Source organism: Channa argus, chromosome 2, assembly GCF_033026475.1.
Source record: "Channa argus isolate prfri chromosome 2, Channa argus male v1.0, whole genome shotgun sequence".
Lineage (NCBI taxonomy): Eukaryota > Metazoa > Chordata > Actinopteri > Anabantiformes > Channidae > Channa > Channa argus.
In genome coordinates, this window is record NC_090198.1 from 19,376,733 (window position 1) to 19,395,762 (window position 19,030).

The 19,030-nt window shown below is 37.5% G+C and overlaps 1 protein-coding gene across 1 annotated transcript; it reads left to right on the top strand.

The window, feature by feature from the left end:
• Positions 1 to 1,194: 1,194 nt before the first annotated feature.
• On the top strand, positions 1,195 to 17,310 carry LOC137122934 (transmembrane protein 255B). Its single transcript, XM_067496182.1, has 9 exons — positions 1,195 to 1,450; positions 2,352 to 2,494; positions 2,607 to 2,669; positions 10,202 to 10,291; positions 11,992 to 12,072; positions 12,472 to 12,557; positions 13,429 to 13,588; positions 14,142 to 14,288; positions 15,528 to 17,310. The coding sequence occupies exons 1-9, from the start codon at positions 1,387 to 1,389 to the stop codon at positions 15,756 to 15,758; spliced, it is 1,065 nt and encodes a 354-aa protein (XP_067352283.1). The 5' UTR covers positions 1,195 to 1,386; the 3' UTR covers positions 15,759 to 17,310.
• Positions 17,311 to 19,030: the final 1,720 nt, after the last annotated feature.

Here is a 19,030-nt window from a genome sequence, read left to right on the forward strand (position 1 = left end):
TTGCAGCTTCATGCATATAAATAAGCTTGTATCCACTGATGCACATATGCATAAATTAATTTGAATAAATGTATTGCCACTAAAATGACCTTGTTTTATATGTGACTGACATAAACATTACGAATCCAGTTCCTGCAGCTAAAGCCAAGTTTCATCCTCAGAATATTATAGATCTGATGGATACAAGCACACACAACTTTCAGGAAGAATTTTAAATCTGAACAAAATCTAAATTATTTCTGTTTACTTTTGGCTTATTCACACTTTTTTTTACAAATCACTGGACACACAGGATGTTACATGTCACACAGTGTAAAGTTTCCTGAGCACCAGTGACTAATTATTATCTTAAATGACATTATTATTAATTATATGAAATCATTGTGTAAGCATTATTTTACTGTTACTACAGTCTACTACTACAAGTAATGTAAAAAGTAGAAAAAAGTTCAAATTTGTCTCTGAATTGTGGTACAAGTATAAAATAGCATAAAGTGGGAATAATAAAAGTACAACAACCTCTACCTGAAAACATATATTTAGTTACAGTCTCAAAGTCAAAAATATTCTCTTCATAAGCACATTAAAAAGAAGAAAATCAAGACATCTTCGCAACTAAAAGGCTGAAACTAGTTTGTCCTTTAATTTTTAAAAACGACTTAAATGATCAATCATCAACTACATTTGTAATAACCACATCAAAGTGCTTACATATACATAAATCATGTTTTTTCTCCAGCCAAGGACGTTATCCATTATATATTTTTCCCATCAGAGACAATTGATATGACTGATATGGCTAAACCATTACTTTAGATTCAGATTTTAAAAATGCTTAATGAAGTCTATGGTCCTGCTACATGGCTGTTCTGCAGGTACTGGCCGATCGGGGGCGCTGTAAACTCATTGTCTTCCCCATTGTGATACTGTAGCCTGCAAACGTCAAACTCAGCAAAAACCCCTTTTAACTTTTTTTAAAAACCCGTTTTATTTTATTATGTAATCTCTAAAATACTCCAACATAGTTTAAACAACAATCCAAAATCTACGCTGTATTTAAACGTATTTCAGATACATAATTCAATAATTGATCTCTGAGGTGAAGCAGGGCGCTGATTGGTCGCCCCCCTTTCTCTCTCTCTCTCTCTCTCTCTCTCTCTTTCCCCCGGTTTTAGGAAAAGTTAAACCCTCTGAGCACTGGATCAGCTGTGGCGTTCACTCTACAGTTACAAATGATAACATGACTGAATAATTGGAAAAAGATATCTTACTTTTACTGACTCTGGCCGCTCTCCGTCGAGGACGAAGACTTTGTTTTGACTCAGCAGCGATATTTTTCTTATTTATTTTTTCTTTTTAGAACAAAATCACTTGAACCCGAAAGAAATGCAGCAGCCTGAATCCCAGCAGACACGTCAGGGAACAGCGACAGAGGTTCAGGTTCCAGAAGGTACATTTCACCAGGTTCAATCCAGAGATCTTCGTAAGGCTTAAAGTTCCAGCAGCTTCTTGAATGAAATTTACAAAAATGTATTTAACATGTTATGCATGAAAATTAATCAAAATTAGCTCAGTTTTAAGCCGTTAATAAGAACCATTGGGTTGCCATGTTTTGTAAAATCCTCCTTCTGCTTGGCATTGGCTATCTTTGATGATAGCTCTTTAAAAACCTATGGAGTGGAGTGATCAGACAGCAGGACATCTGAACCAAAATCCTTTTATAAACTGCTTATTATCACTTACAACTGCAGATTTACCGTTTTTATTTGCATGGCTGTTGATTTGTCAATCTGTGTGCAGATATTTGAATAGTAATATCGCAGAGAGAATAAAATATCATTAAAATATAATATTGTTTACTATTAACATTTTAAGCTCCCTGTCGGTAGTTTGAAAACAAATGCATTAAATCAGGTGTTTTGATAAAAATCTGGTTTACAGCTGTAAATCATAGTGTAGGGCTTTCAATGATACATCAGTTAGTCACCTGTAATCGTAAATATTATTAAATTAAGGGATCTTTAATCTATCAACTCAGAAATTATTATAAATAGTTTACAGGGATTTTTTTTTCCAAAAGATAACTGATAAATTAGTTCACAAAGTGTTGCATTAGTGGAGGAGTTCCCACTGATCTACTGTGTAAAGCATGGAAAAGTTATTGAAAATGGAAATCTACACCTCGTGGAAACATTATCAAACAGAGGTCATTTAAAACTGTCTCATTCAATTCCCAACAACAGGAAAACTGACAAAAAAAAAGCTTCTTCAGGTTTGAAAGCTGCTCATCTGCCGTTAGATGTAATAAGTGTAAAAAAAAAAAAGGTGATTTCCTCTGGTTTTCCTCTCAGATACGTACATGCATCGCAGGAGAACAGCTCTGTGGGTGACAGTGTTACTGCTGGTTCTGGGTCTGGTGGTGCTGGCTGTGGGTCTGAGCTCTGCCACTCGAACCGACAACGTGCCTGTCGCTGGATATTACCCCGGCATCACCGTGAGTGACAGTCATTCTGACAATGCTTAATCAGTGAACAACTCAAAAAACTGCTATAATTTTGACACATGCAGCCTAATGTTCCCTCCCTTTGATTTCTTTGTGCCTTCAGCTGAGTTTTGGAGCATTTCTGGGTATTGTTGGCATCCAACTGGTGGAAAACCGCAAACCCATGGTGAGTCTGGCCCTGTGAATCTAATGTCACTGTTAAATGTAAAACATTTAAAATCCCATCATTATACGTGGCTTATCCCCCTACTGTACATTTACCTTCCTGCCTGTAGTAAAAAGGTTATGGATAGTTCACCAGAGCAACAATACAGCAACAATACAGCACAATATTCATCAGTCACAGTTGTTGATTACATAAATAGATGAGTGTATGAAACACGGCTGTAAATAAATATGAATGTGCTTCTGTAAAAATGCAGCTCTTTACTAACAAGTAGCCTGCACTTTGTGTTGTATCCTCAGCTTTTCGACATTTTTGAGTTAGGAGATACATTCAGCTGGATTGTTGATGATTCTTTTTCACAGCAGCTCTAAATGTACAATGTCATGTCACATTGTAACTCTCTGTTTGTTGCTCCCAAGGTAATTTGCGTCAGCTTTTCCAGCATTATAATATTCATCTTCTAAAAATGAGGCATTGTTCCTGGAAAGCAGGACATATATACACCATAAATTAAAGGATTAGGTTACAGACTTTGCAAATTCACTCAAATGTTTTACAGGAAATTGCTCTATTATGAGCAAGAAGGAAATGCGATTACTTCATGGTAGCGTAATGTGTTCTTGGTCCTTGTGCTTGGGTCAGTGGACGTGACTGGATTTGGGGTCACGGTGAGTGGATGTGATTGGCGCTGGATTTCACTGACAAAGAGGGAGAATTGCATTAGTATCGGTCAGTTTCTGTCAGGGCTTCTTTACATCAGGAAAGGACACATTTCAAAATTTACTCACTGCAACAAGGGGTTCAAAAAATAATCATGTTCATTTCCTCAGATTAGTGACACAGGCAGGTCACAACCTGTGGGAAATGCCCGTGTGCTGAGAATGAAATGCAGATAATTCAATCTCAAATTAACATTTAAATTGTAAACTAAGGGCCATTGGCAACTAGAATCTGGGCCTCTTCTGTGTCATTAAAGTAGCATCATCAGTATCACATTCACAGCATGAGACGGAAGATTGTGTTAAGTCACCGCAAGGACGGAAAAGGACACTGGTGACACAAATGTCAGTAGAGTGTTGTCGTTTTTCCTCACTTGTCCTTAATATTAGGCCTAAAGGGAAACATTGTAGTGTCAGTAAAAAACTCCAAATTTATTAACTTTTATTAGCTTTACATTCACCGGACACATGGTTAGTCTTCATCCTAAATGTTTTTCCTTTTATGGGAACAGTTTGAATCAGTCAGTCATATGTTGCCTGAATTTTGTAACTCGGACAGCACCAGACGCTGGGTTTCTTCCCTGATGAGGCTCTGCCAGGCTTTTACTTTCAGATTGTCTTTACCTTAAAAAGTCATGGGTTGCATTTGTTCTTCGAATCACTGTCCATCTGCACTGGGAAAAGCTGTCAAGTGAGTTTTGACACTGAATCTGAGCACATAGTATAACCGTAGAGGTACAATTCATCCTGCTGCTTTTGTCCACAGTCACACCATAAATGAAGACAACTACTTCTTTACGCAGCCATTCACGGCAAGCAGTTTTTTCTTCTCCAAAATTCCCATTTTTTTGGTACAAATTGATCTTGGTCTCATCTGTCCACAGGATGTTGTTTTGGGTCTACAGTTTACAGGCCTTTTATATTTGTTGTTGTTGCTGAATCTAAACTTTAAGCTGGTTTTCCAGTTTTTGAGTCTTACCAACAGTTTATATCAGCTCCTGACTCCTGATACGCCAGCTTTGCTTTAAATGAGCAACTCTTGTAAAGAGTATTTTCTTCTCCAGGAAAATAATTCTCCTGTCATCCATCACAGTTGTCATCTGGACTCTCTGAGTTCACCTTTGTATTCTTTTATTTTAAAGAATAAAGTAAATAGATATGTTTTAGCTTACCTTAGTGGCACATCTTTGGAATTCATATTGATATTTAGCAACACCAGACTCCAAATGTAACTCTTAAAATCTGCTCCAAACTATTTATTTACCTCCTTGTAAATAAACTATTAGAGCAATAACAATCATGTGGCCAAAGAACAGCTGAGCAGCCAATGGTCCAAATATTTATTAACCACTAAAAATGGGGGTCTGAAGAAATAAAACTGATTGTAATATCAGCATGTTTCCTCATAAGTGAAACCTCTGAATTAATAAAAACTTAAGAAATGATGTGTCCTCATTAAACTAAGCTCTTTGATATGGTAATAAAATCAAACTTTGTAGACATTTTCCAGACATGGAGAGACACTTGACACAGTGCAGAGAAACAGCAACATAAATGTTTCCTCTGCCGGCCTCCATGACTGTGGTATCTGAGCGTGTGCCGTTAATTTTTCATGTGGCGTCCAGGGTGTCATGTGCCACATCAGATCTCCTTGTCTTACATTACACTACTGTGTACTATATCTAATCCGGTCTACAGATATTCTGTTTACACATGTGGAGAGATGGGGTCTGTGTGTGTGTGTGTGGAATAAATGCAGGGGAAAGACAAAGACGTCCACTCCCTGCTGTTTCTGTTCACCTGTGTGGCATCACTCCCAGCTCTGGGCTTTGAAACTTTAATGGTTTGATGGCTGCCACACTAGCGCTTGTCTCTTTTGAGGCGCATGTGGCATGATGTCGGTCCTCACACAGGTGTCTTCTTCCCTCCTGTGTGTGACACTGGTAGTGTAACACGAGAGCTGCCTGGCAGAGCCATGATGTCACTCATTGAAGAACAACAAACTGTGCCACAATGCAACAGACATCTGAGAGCTCTACAGCTTTTTTGTACTTCCTGGATCTCACAGCCCTTTGCTAATCTGACCTCAGAAACCAGGCAACGGACTGTTGTTCTGTTTTCGAACTGTGAACATCTGCTGCTCCCAAACAGCCAGAGGAAAGCTAAAACTGTCACTGTGTGTCACTGACACTGACACACTAAGTAAAATTCAACTGAAATAAAATAAAACAAAAGGTTTAGTTACCCATTTTCTTTTGCACAATAATAAATGGCAATAACTGTTAACAGTCATTGAATTAGGATTCTGATAATGAGAAAAATGACAAATAAGTGTACTGTTACGTAATAGAGAGATCTTTCCAAAATGAGAAATAAAAAAAAAAATTCTAGCATCTAAACCCATCGGTTAAGGAAAACACATTAAGCACAATACACAGTAGAAAATGTAATATGTTACAAAAGTTAAATGCCACTATCACTACCACTACCAAAGATACTGTACCAAAATAAATGAGGAATGAGATACAAAATTCAAGTGGCTCATAAAAGAAGCTCTGGATTTCAATAGGTGTTAGCAGATCATATATAATATTGATTTAACGGACCATTTTCATCAACGTTATGGACGCTGGACAGGTCACCAGTCTATCTCAGGGCCAACACAGAGAGAGACGACCATTCACACTCAAATTCACGCCTACGGGAAATTGTCACCAATATACCTAACATGCATGTCTTTGGACTGTGGGAGCAAACTGGACGAAACCCACACAAACACAAGGAGAACATGCAAACAGAAAGGCCACATACGGCAGATAGAATAGAACCGGGGACCTTCTAGCTTGAGGTGGCAGCGCTATCGATTGATTCTGTGTTTTTGGTTATTTGTAATCTTTCCACAGTGCTGTACGTCTAGATGTTGGTGTTGAAACACACTGTGCTCCTTTCATTAATACTGAAGCGAGACCAGCACACTTTAAGAAGATATTAAAATATCAAACTCTCATTTTTGCTCCATTGACTTTTCCTGGATAAAGCTTTATAAAGCTTAATGACTCATCTGTCTGCACGCTTTCATTTTGTCTTATCTTGTCCTCCAAAATGCTTTAAAGGATTGTAGAGCATGAAATTCTGTCTGTAAGAGAAAGAAAAAGATCAACTCTCTTCCTATCTGCCCTTACCCTGCTGCTCCCATAACAGGCTTCACTGCCCTGATGCACTGCGCTGATTTCTTTATGGCTAAATGCTTCATGTAGCTCATGTTCTTTGCTCCACCAGCCTCCTCGGAAGCTACTGCCTGTATTTCACAAACTACCGTCCTTTTGGTCACCTTGCAGCTCAGACCTTTAAATGGCCATATTTTACCCAACAGGCCACTGGATGATCAGTTCTTATTAACAGCGTGTCCAGCTATGGTCATGATTGGTCACTGGACCACTGAGCAGGCGAAGAAGACCTTGCAGTGGTCAGCGACTTTACATAACCTGATAGGTATCTTCACTGAAGCTATAAAATGCCTCTAAGTCTTTTCATCAATGATGTCTTTTCTCCTCTGAAACCTTTGTCTCTTTTGTTTTTGGCAGCATCAGGCAATAGTTTTCAATGAAAGTCATCTAAAAACCTGCCTTTTTTAGCTCCCTGCTGAGCATCAAACAGCAGCTCCACTATCTGTGTTTGTAAAATGGCTAAAAACACGACTCAAAATGAATGATAATACACTGGATGTGTAAATAACAAGTGTAAACAGTTTGCTATATCAGCCTCGCACATGCTCAACTATTTAGACTACACCTAAACATCTGATCCCTGGTTCAGAAACCTGGGTGTACATGCAGGACAACAGTAGATTAATGTGGCATGTCAGTTTGCAGTAGGAATAAAGTAAACAGGGAGACCAACAGCCAACAGACTCAGATACTATTGTAGGTCTAAGTAGCCATAGCAATTATTTTATGTAAAAAAATAATTACAAGTAAAAGTCCTTCATTTGAAATTGTGCTGGTATAGAAGCACATTGGTAATATCAGCAGAATTACTTAAACCTTTCACAAAAATGTCAGTCCAGTTGAACTGGGGCTAGGTAAACAAAATTATAAAATTGTTTGATGCAGTGATGAAAACAAAAAGATTATTTGGGATTAGAAAAAACTAGGTTCTGTAACATAAAGTTGCCCGAGAGACTTTTCTTATGATTTGCAGTTTATTGTATAGTAAATGTAAATGTAAAATCTGAATAGTGTAATTGAAAGGACAATATTCCTCTGTTGTAGAGTAGCAGTACTGAGTATCAGTACACTTTGTGCTGTGCTTGGAGTTTTTTCACCACTGCTTTCTTTTAATATTACCTTACAGACTCGACTCCTGAGAGCAGAAATCTATCTACAGTATGTCTTTAATCTTTTACAGTATTTGATTTTTGGCTGTGCCTCAGTTGTGTCAGGGGAGGTGTAGACACACAGAGTGTGTGCTGAGAAGGTTTATGTGCTGGCAGCTGCTGCTAAGGTAATGTGAAATAATGTAGTTGTCAGGCTCTATTGTCTCTGCTGCTGGCCTCATCTCCCATCCAAGCCCATAAAAGCAGAGTCATTTAAACCGCTAATGAAGTGGAGAGTCTGGACCAGTGGCTGATAAAAACCCACCCAGAAAAAGCTAATTTCCTCAGCTATTTCCGAGAAATTCATGTTAAACTCCCTTGTTTTACTATCCTTTTCCCACCCTGTGTATTATTCTGACTCATACAGCAAGACAGTTCAGATTTAACACTTGGTCACTAAGGTTAACTAAAAAATAGCCACAATAAAATACACTTTTCAAGCCAGTTTGATGTTGTTTTAAACATGTGCACCACTGGCAATGATGCTACAACCAAGGTCCCCAGATTAAAAAGTGGTCAAACGAGGAATGGGACAGTTGCCCAAGCGCAGTGGCCCCTTGGCCAGATACTTTGTATAAAGTAAGTGCTAATTTCTTGTGCAACACACAAAAATGACTTCAAACTGATGAAAAATTACCAAAATAGACAATAAATAACTTCTAAGAGTAAAAACAAAAACAAAGAATGACCAAGGAGTGAGGCATGAAGGCCAAACATAAACACAAAATGACCATAAAGACAAGAAAAAAATGCACTAAAAAGATAAAAACTGACAAATAAAAACACAGAATGACAAGTGCATCGCACTGAATCTGTGAATGGTGATAGGGTCAATCCAGGGTCCAGGACTGAAACAGGTTTAACCGTGACCATGGCATTTCAGTTCCATACACAAATTTTGCCAAGTTGAACTGAGAGCACTGTGCAGCATGTAAACAAAATGTCACGTGCAACAACAGGATCATAAACAGACCAATAGTTACATAGTGTATATCAAAAGGCTGGATTTTAAAATAGACTGCACAGCCAATGATACATGTTAATACGTAACTTCTTATTATGTCTAATTTATTTGACCAAATTTCAGCCTGAGCAGCAGTCCAATCATCCAGAATAAATAAACAAACAACTATATGCTGCTCACGTCACAATGATTGATTTTTTTAATGGAAAACTGTATTGTTGTATTTTTATTATTATTTTTCCTTAACAGAGCAAAATGTAACATATCTTGTTAAACCAGACATGTTGACTTATCATAAAAGTAAAAGCATTTAGCTCTAAATTTAACAATAGAGCTAAATGTAATGTAGCCATAATTGTATTATTTTTATTTACAGTACAGTAGGGCTATTTCTACCATAACATGTCGAAATGTTTCTTGTATAAAATAAGAAAGATATGGATAAAATTACTTTAGTTAGAATCTCAGTTACCAATAAAGGCTAAAGAATAAATCGAGGAAAGGAAAAGGTTACTACAAACACTGTAGTAAACACAATTATTGTATTTTTTCAACTTTTGTTCTTGATTCTTACTTTTGTTATTAATTTTTTCTTATGTTCCTAATTGCAAAACTGCTGTATCAGACAAAAAGAGGGAGTAGGTAAATGAATGTTTAATCTCCTGTTTCAGTACAGGAGGTTTGGTCCTGCAGGAGCGATTGAACAGACAGTAAACGATTTTCAGTGATAAAGTTTATGATCAGACATCTGTGATCAGCCAGCTACATCTGCCAAACTGCGTGTGTGATATCTCATAATTACTTTGTCTTACAGTACAAGCTTTATGGAGGAAGCAGGTGTGTGTCACACTGTTCAAATTGTTGGAAGACTTTTATTTATTAGTGATCAGATTGTTGGGATAAAGTTACAGAACTTTGTGAATGTGGTTTTGTCTGGTCTATGTCGTGTTTGTGTGTGTGTGTGTGTGTGTGTGTGTGTGTGTGTGTGTGTGTGTGTGTGTGTGTGTGTGTGTCAGACTGAGAGAATTAGATTGACCTTGTTTGTGCAGAGGGTCGTCCCTCTGTCCCTCTGTCTCTTTGTACTTTGCCTCCTTGCACATAAATTACCCACAAACCACCTCTGCATTGTCAGAGCAAGAAGTCGAACGTTTCCTTTATTGTCCTGCAGGCCAGACGCTGCAGACGAGCAGCTAGGACACACACTAGCAGAGACTAGCTTACATGAACAGGTGTATGTGACTTTTTGACCTTTACATATTACAAATTTTGGAAGCTTCTGTGCATTTATGTATTCATAAGTTTATAATCCATTCCATTAACATTCATGAGTTTATTTTTCATTTAGAAATGTTACATACTGTAGGTGCGTTTTCAATACATAGAGTTCAATTAAAGTTTATTAGAATAATGCATAAAAAACTGCCCAAGCTAAAGTGTCTCCTTCTTTCTTCCTTTCACTCTCTTCATCTCTAAGCTCACGGCAGCAATCATCTTTATCAGTATTGGAGTCATCACGGCATTCTTCTGTGCCATTGTGGACGGAATCATCGCGTCAGAGTTCATTGTAAGCTCACACACACATTTTTAATTACCTGCACTGTAAAGAGAGAAACAAATTCACCTTTTTTTAGATTGCAAAAGTTTTATCATACATACTGCTGAAATGCAGGTCAAGAGTGGAGCGGGCACATTGGTAAGGCCAGAAACTTTGCAATCAGACAGAATTTGGAGTCGACAGGTGAAGCAGAGTGATTCATCTTGTTGCTTGACCTGCAGAGAGCTGCTGGCTCACCTGAAGAGCAAAAAGAGAAAAAGAAGAGAAAAGACATTCAACATGATTAAAGTGGGCTGCTTAAAGTTTCAAAAAGTTAAACACATTTCCTTTAAAACTTTTGTACTGCAGTGCAAAAACAAAAACACAGTAAATACACAACAACTTTTCCAAGTTACGTTTTTCTCAGTTTTCGAGGTAACACCACTACAGTGGTCTGTTGGAATTTGATGTGTCCATATATAATATTTGTTTACAGTCTCATTTCATTTTATAAATCAGGTAAAGCACGTACTGTTCCTCTTGGTTCCTAATTGTAGGTACCATAACTAAACAACCACCACAGTCCGCATGCTACATAATTCTTAGATAGGAGAAAATACAAGAGGGGAGTTCATGTAAAGCCACAGTCCAGTGTTTTATTATCATATCATCTACTACACTGTATCACTTTAAACATAGCGAGCTAAAGAAATGAGTCTGTACTTTTGGCAACATGTTCTGAGCAGCAGCTAAGCTACGCTGGAAAACAACCAAACCTTTATTAAGTGCACAGCTACCGTATGCAAGGTTTATAAAACTATTATAAAACTATAATCATCTTATTAGAACATTTAAATGTAAGAGAACCCAACATGGATTATTCATGTTTATTGAAAAAACTAGAAGTTATTATTATTACATGTAAATATCCTTTGTAAATGGTGACTGTTTTATAACTCCTTAATTCATACAAAAAAATGGAAATGGAAAAAGTTTCACCTAGTATTTATATTAAAAGAAAAGTTAGCACATAAAGAGCAAATCCTCATAATGTTGGAATTTAAATTTGGTTGTATCGGAACACTATTTGTCTATATTAAGGCATCAGTCAGAGGGCAGTCTCTTTCAAAAACCCAAACCAAATTACTATGCAGTAAGCATATTTCACTTTGTGCAAATACTTTTTGCATGTGACAGAAAATGCAGAGAGGTCAAAGAAAGAACAGTGTTGCATCTGGGCTCTAATTTTTTGGCTACATGGACATGAAAAACTGAGTTTGTCACATCAGCGTAATGAATTTTAATGAGAGTCTTAATGAGTGAGATGACAAAGCTGGACTTCTCAGAGCCTGGCACAGAGGCTCTAATATTGATCAACGGTGCTATCAGACCTCTGCAGATATAATTATTTTGTGCTCGCCGGACAGTAAAAGTCATATTTATAACACTTTCAAGCTCTGAACAATGAAAACAATTTAATTACTTTTCACGTTCAAGTCCAGTGAGGTTTAGTGCTGAACGTTTTGTAGTCGTGTGCAGTGGACAGTTTTGAGAGCAGGCACTGGTCTTAAACTGCTACTGAAACGACAGGCAAAATGAGAATAGCTGGAGATTTATGGTTACAATAAAATAGATTACACTGATACACAAATATTAGTGTGTCTTTTTTTATGTAAATCTGTAACAAACATATAGCAAATCTGCTTTGTCTTTTTAATGAACACACCCAGGACTCAAGGCCCTTGAAGGAGAACATGTGTGACTTTTACGTCAGTGAATCGGGCTACTCCTACGACAGCTACTATAATGAGGTGATTCTCATACATGATAAGTAATTTTTTAATAAGGAAATATGTGGTTGTTTTTAAATTAGAATAGTAATTCTGTAAAGGACTTAAATGCATGTAGGTAACGGCAGGAATATAGTATAGTTCTTGCAGCCTTCTGGTCATTCATTTAAAGTGTGTTGACATCTAGTGGTTGAACAATTTTACTGCACAATTGTAATGACAGCAAGTAAGCAACAAACTTTTTTTGTTTTCATTCAACCAAATTTAAAAAAGTAGTGGAAAATATATGTTTGACATGCAGACAGTTACCTACTGGTCATGTTCAGTTGATGATTATCTGACTGGAGCATCAGTTTCATTAAGTTGATATGAATAAAGCTCTGACAGCATCTTTAACTCATCAAATCTCTGAATCTGCAGGTGCAGTGCCGCTCGTTCAACAAAGTATGTGAGCTGAAAGTGAGGAGCAACACCTGTTATTGCTGCCACCTGTACCAGTGTGACAGGTGAGAACCAGGTGTTCACATCTGGGCCTGGATTTGGTAAACTAGAAGATTATGACCAGCAAATCATCCAACTGTGATCAAATTAGTAATTGTATAGTGATTAAAAATCACATCAAAAGCCAGGTTTAATCTTACTCATTTGCAGCCACGATAAACAGATAAAGTGGAGGATCTGGCTCAGTTTCTCTACTGCAGTCACTGAGGATTCACTCTAGGTCAATTAAGGAGATGTTTGCAGCTCTCTCCCTTTTAAGAGCAATTTAGGTCAAAGTTTATTTTTGAGCCAGTAAAAGTGAAGGATTTTTAATTTATAAATATTTTATTTAGATCACAAATGTTACTCTAAGATAGAAGATCTGAACAGCAGCAGAGTTTGGAGAAGGTGTATGTGTGAGTTATCGTTTTGTGGGAAGGACCAACCACCTGTGTTGTACAGTAAATCTACAGTACAATATCCACAGAGGATTAACATATTTTTTTCAGTACATTGTCTCACTAAGCTTGCAGATACTCCAACTGCATTTACAGGCTCTACTCTTAGGTTCCCATAATACCCAACTGTCAAACAACATAATCAAATACAATACAGCCCAGGTACTGGCTGATTAATGGCTTTCAGGAGGGGTTTGTGAAGTAAAAAACTGAGGTGCAGCAGCCTTTGTTTTTTTTCCCAGGAAGTAAAAGTTAAAACACCTGTGACATGCAATGGAAAGACTCCAGGCCTTCATCCAAGCAGACATGTTTAGGTGTAAACATGTTTTAGGTGTAAACATGCTATGAGGAAGGCCTCTTTTTGACCATACTGTAACATATGCTTTGTGATTGATGACAGTGCCGACATATACTGACCCCAGTTTCATTCCTCTCCCAGCTCAGAGTTCAACACACAATATTTTGAGTTCACCGGGGTCAACAGCTGCTGGGATGTGATCTACCTGTACCGGCTGCTGTGGGCCTCAGTGGTGCTCAATGTGACCGGCTTGTTACTGGGCATCATCGCCGCCGCCATCCTGGGAGCGTACAAGGACATGGTGAGAAAGACTGCAAAAATATTTGTTATTATTTTTTCTTCCAAGTGAGGGTCTGAGGGAAATTAACCAATAATGACCCACAGTGGATGAAGGATCTGACAGTGAAGAACATAAAATCCCCAACATCTGTTCCTCACCTGTGTGTACACCACTGGATTCTGATCTCCAGGACACTTGCTATTATTTTAACTTTACACATTTCTCACAAAAGCTTTTTTTTTAAAGTTAGTGACTTGTGTTGAGGTTCTGCTGTTCATCAAATCCGTTTGTTTATAAACCACATTATTAAAATGATTTATGTGTGGATGTCTTTGTGTTTCACTGTATATTCAAAAATTGCCTGCACATGAAAGAACTAAAAATTCTTCTCTGGCACCAGGTACCAAAGACAGTTGACAAAGCTCTGATGCTATTATGTTAATCTTAATGGTCCTGATTTACTTTAGATCCCACTCACACTTCATAACTTCTAATATGGTAAAGTTAGCATTTGCTTCCCAGCTTCTTTGATGACTTACTATCTTATTTTGACATTTTTTGCTGTTTCCTGCAGCTGAAGCCGACTCCTCAGATCGCTCCCAGCCCAGCACCACCACCTCACATCCTGTACAACCCGACCCAGCACATGCTCACCTACACTGGCTTCTGTCCCTCAGGACAGAACCTCCCTGCCTACCCGAACTACCCTATACACCTACAGGTACAAAAAAAAACATTAACAGGTCTTTTTCACGGCTTAGAAAGATGGTTACACTGTAGGAAAGACACAGGGTTAAAGAATATAGTTAATGCATCAGTTCCAGGTCCTGGTGTTATGTAAGCTTGCTGGTCACAAACATTAGGACACTTGAACACAATAAAATCTGAATTAATGTTAACAACCCTTTTGCTTTATTTTCTGCTACGAAAGTGTGCCTTCTTTTGTTCCAGTGTATTTTGACCATCAGATGAGCAGCGCTGGGTCAATTTATTTCCCACAGCTGTTTCACTCTAACATCAAAGCACTTGATCAGTATGAGAACTATTAATCTGCTTCCTCTAACCCCTCACCACTGAGCTGGTCACCGGCCAAACACTACTAAAACCGTGTCTCATTTAGCTTATTACTACAGGTCTACTGAGGGATAAACCCTGTTTTGTCCTTTCATATAGAGATGGTTTTTAGACGATTGTCCATCACTTTGTCACTATGAGATACTATAACATATGTTGTTTTAAAGGCTTTTCTGTACACTGCCGTGTTTTCAGTGCAGAGCTGAAACTATCAGTGATAATCTGATTGGCATTGATAATAATCAGAATCTATTATGATAACCAGCTGTTTATCTCCACTTCAACCATTCAAAAGTCACGATGTTTGAGACATTTTGTCAAAGTTGTTTCGACAGACAGCTGCCTCCGTACGTGGCAACATGATTTAAACAAATGATTCACTGATCCGTATGAGATGGTAGGTACTGATGATGTTTTTGAGCATAAAAAAATGTACTTGTTGAAATGTTTACTAGAAACTATTTGAATATAAATGTAATAACAACACATTTATGTAGTAACAATTGAGCTCAAAGAACCTTTGTACCTCACAGAGTCACTAGCATGTTTGAAGACACATCTATTATTCTAGATTCATAGAGGTCATTTTTGTAATGGTTGTGCAGGAATCTGTTAAAAACAGGAATGTGTGACTGATGCTTTTTGAAAAGGTGCCATATAGTGAAACTGGGAATGTGCTGTACTTCTGAACCCAGCAGACAGTTTGCTCACAGATTTATTTCAGAAGATGGCTAATCTTTGCTGTGGCTGCTACCAGTAAACCTCATTACGCAAAATAACAAAATTGAAAACCACAATTCACATAATAAATTGAGGAACCATTTATCTATTTAATTACAATATACCACAATATTTGGTATCTCTGCTCTATTCGACTCTCCCACAGCATAACAGCAACTTCCAGGCTTCTGCTACACCCCATCTGATCCCTGAAGGAGGCCCTGCATCCACCCCCTGTGCATCTGAGGAGAACCAGCACCCCCCTCAGGATATTAACCAGCCACAGCCTCCAGGGGACCCCCAGGAACAGGGCGGCTACATGCTGACTCCCAACGCCCCTGTCCTGTATGGATCTGCCTACAGCCCCTTTGAAAAGCCTCCACCTTATGCCTGCTGAGCCCCCGAACATGTTTTGCTTGTTTGTGGGGCTTGTTGGTACAGAAAAAAACCTTTATCGGCAGACGGAATGTAGCAAAAGACATTTCATAGGGGATCTTGTAGATGTAAAACCCACAATTTCTGATTTAAGTGCTGTCTTTCGTGTGTCTAATGGGTGTAAAATAAGGAGAAACTTACTAGAACTTGTGATTATTTATACATCATTGAGTTATTTCATGTGTATTTATTAAAGGAAACATTTTGGGAAATTCACTTCTTGCTTCTATGCTGCGACTTGGATGAAAAGTGTAATGCCAGTCTTACATGTACAGGTAAGGATGAAGCTACAGCCAACAGCTGCTGAACTTTGCATAAATACAACATACTGTAACTCAACTCTGTCCAAAGATTTAAAAAATGCCTACCAGCATCTGTTCACTTGACATCTATTTTATTTAACCTGTACAAAAACTGTGACTGTTTAAAAGCAGGTTATGTGCCCTGAGGAAAAAAGAAAGTGTATTTCCCAAACTGTCAAACATTTCCTTTAACCCTAAAGCTGGCCTTCAGATGCTTCCATATTAAATAAGTGTATAATGGTGCACATGCTGATTCGCTCCATCTGATACTGTGTTCCTGTTGTAATTTGTGTAGATTACACGTCTTTGTGTGTGTTGTCTCACTATACTAACTATTGTACAAGCAATTAAAAGGGCTTTATTGAAATGTGAACTGAAGAGGAAGATGTTGGTGTAGGCCTTTGTGTGAATCATTAAATGTGTACGTTATAGTTATTATACTGTATATATTATTGATGATGCATGTTAACTGCTGCAGGATGGGATTCTGTAGCTGCTGCAGTGTAATACATTATGTATTAAAGAGGCACCTTAAAGACATTCACTGATGCTACACATATACAGGGACTAAGGGCTTTATCAAAATCTCTTTTAAAGAAAGATTTTTGTGAAATTTGTATTTTGTCAGAATTGAATTGCAAGGTTGACTTGCCAGTCAGCTTAGCAGTCTGAAATGAGGTGAGCTCTGGCTGGAGGTAACAAAGTGCAATATAACCAAGTTTCTGGTATACAGAGAAAAGCGGGATAGCCATTTCCTGTTTTTACTCTTAATGCTAAGTTCATTTAGCTTCTGTTAGTAGTGTCCTTTTTAGTGTACAAACATGTGAGCTGTATGATTATTTATGCAAAAAAAAAAAACTGGGGGGGAAAAAAAATTCTGGAAAATTTTCTTTCAAAACCTAGCACTTAAAAATATCATCGGTACTGTGTTTTCGGTGTGTTGTTTCACATTGGATTACTGTGGCAGTGAAAGGTCAAATCACACAATCCTCCTCTTATAAATAAAATGATGACTTTATAAGCAATAACACTTTATCAGTTCACTTCACTCAAGACTTACTGTTTTCTACCAGGTCTGGTATTACCAACTATTTACAACCCCATATTAAAAAAAAAGTTGGGACAATGTGTAAAATCTAAATAAGAACAGAATGCTCTGATTTTTAAATCTCATCAAACCCTATTTTATTTACAATAAACTGAACATAAACAACATATCAGATGTTGAAACTGAGACATTTTAACATTTCATTTTACCATTTCATGGAAAATATCAGCTCATTTTGAATTTGAGGACAGCAACACATTGTTCTTGTCTGATGCAGGATTCTAGCTGCTCAACAGTCCTGGGCCTCTGTTGCCGGATTTATGATCGATTTGATTTATGATGTGCCAAACGTTTTCTATTGGTGAAAGGTCTGGACTGGAGGCAGGCCAGTTCAGCACCTAGAGACGACATAAATGGTTTCCAAAAACAATTTCAAATTTTGATCCATCTGACCATAGAAGTTTTCCATTTTGCTTCAGACCATTTTAAACAAGCTTTTGCCCAGAGAACACGTCAGCCTTTCTGGATCGTGTTCAAATATGGCTTCTTCTTTGCATGGTTCAGCTTTAACTTACATTTGTGAATTGCACAGTGAACTGTTTTCAGAGAGTGTTTTCTGGAAGTGTTTATGAGCCCATACAGTGATGTCCAGTAGAGAATCATGCCTGTTTTTAATGCAGTGCTGCCAGAGGGGCCAAAGATCACACACACCCAGATTTGACTTCTAGCACAGAGATTCCTCCTGATTCTGTCAATCTTTTGATGTTATATACTGTGGTGTGATGACGGTGGCATCTTCAAGTCTTCGCAATTTTATGTTGAGAAACATCTTTCTGATATTATTCCACAATTCTAAGACAGTTTGTCACAGATTGATGAACCTATGCTCATGTTTACATTCAGCTCTGCCTCTCTGAAATGCTCCTTTTATACACAGTCATGTTACTGACCTGTTGCCAATTTACCTAATTAGTTGTCAAATGCTCCTCGAATTGTTTTTTTGTTTGCAGCAATTACTTTTCCAGGCTTTTGTTGCCCCATTCCAACTTTTTTGAGATGTGTTGCTGCCATCAAATTCAAAATGAGCTAATATTTCCCATGAATTGTAAAATGTCTGTTTCAACATGTTATGTTGTTTATGTTCTATTGTGAATAAAATATGGGTTGATGAGATTTGCAAATCATTGCATTCTCTTAGTGATGTTTTACACATTGTCCCAACTTTTATTTTGAATTTGTGTCATTTAGGTTAGCAAACCTTAATTTATTTTTGCTTGTTTACTGAACAGAAATTCTAAAATGGCACAATTTAAAGTACAGCACCATCTTGATTTTATACTATGGCAATTTAAACAGTTTTTATTTTGGACTTAGTCGAACAATAACATTTATAAAATATCATCTTGTGATCTGGGACAAATAAACTTCACTATTTTTTGAAGATTTTTTTTTTTAGACCAAATGATTAATCAAGACAAAAACTGGCTATGATAGAAATCATAATAACCATCCTGGATTTAACTATAGACATTTTACAGGAAAACAATTAAGAAACATAATCCAGTGATAGTGTTCTATGGAGAAAAGAGCTCAATTGTTTCTTATTCTACAAAGATCTTCTAAAATGGGCTGAACAAAATTATTGGTACCCCTGATATGTGGTAAGAAATATGCTGATTCTATAGACTACTAAAACTTCAATTAGTATCTCAGATGTCCTCATTATTCAGCCTGTTTAAATGTTAAAATTACTCATTGTGCTGTTTAGTATGAAAGACAAGAGAAAACATCAGTTATTTGAGTATCTAAAGAAGAAAACAACTGCCAAGCATGGTCAAGGCAAACAAGATCATCTTTAAGGACCTGCTTGTTTGGGCCTGTGTC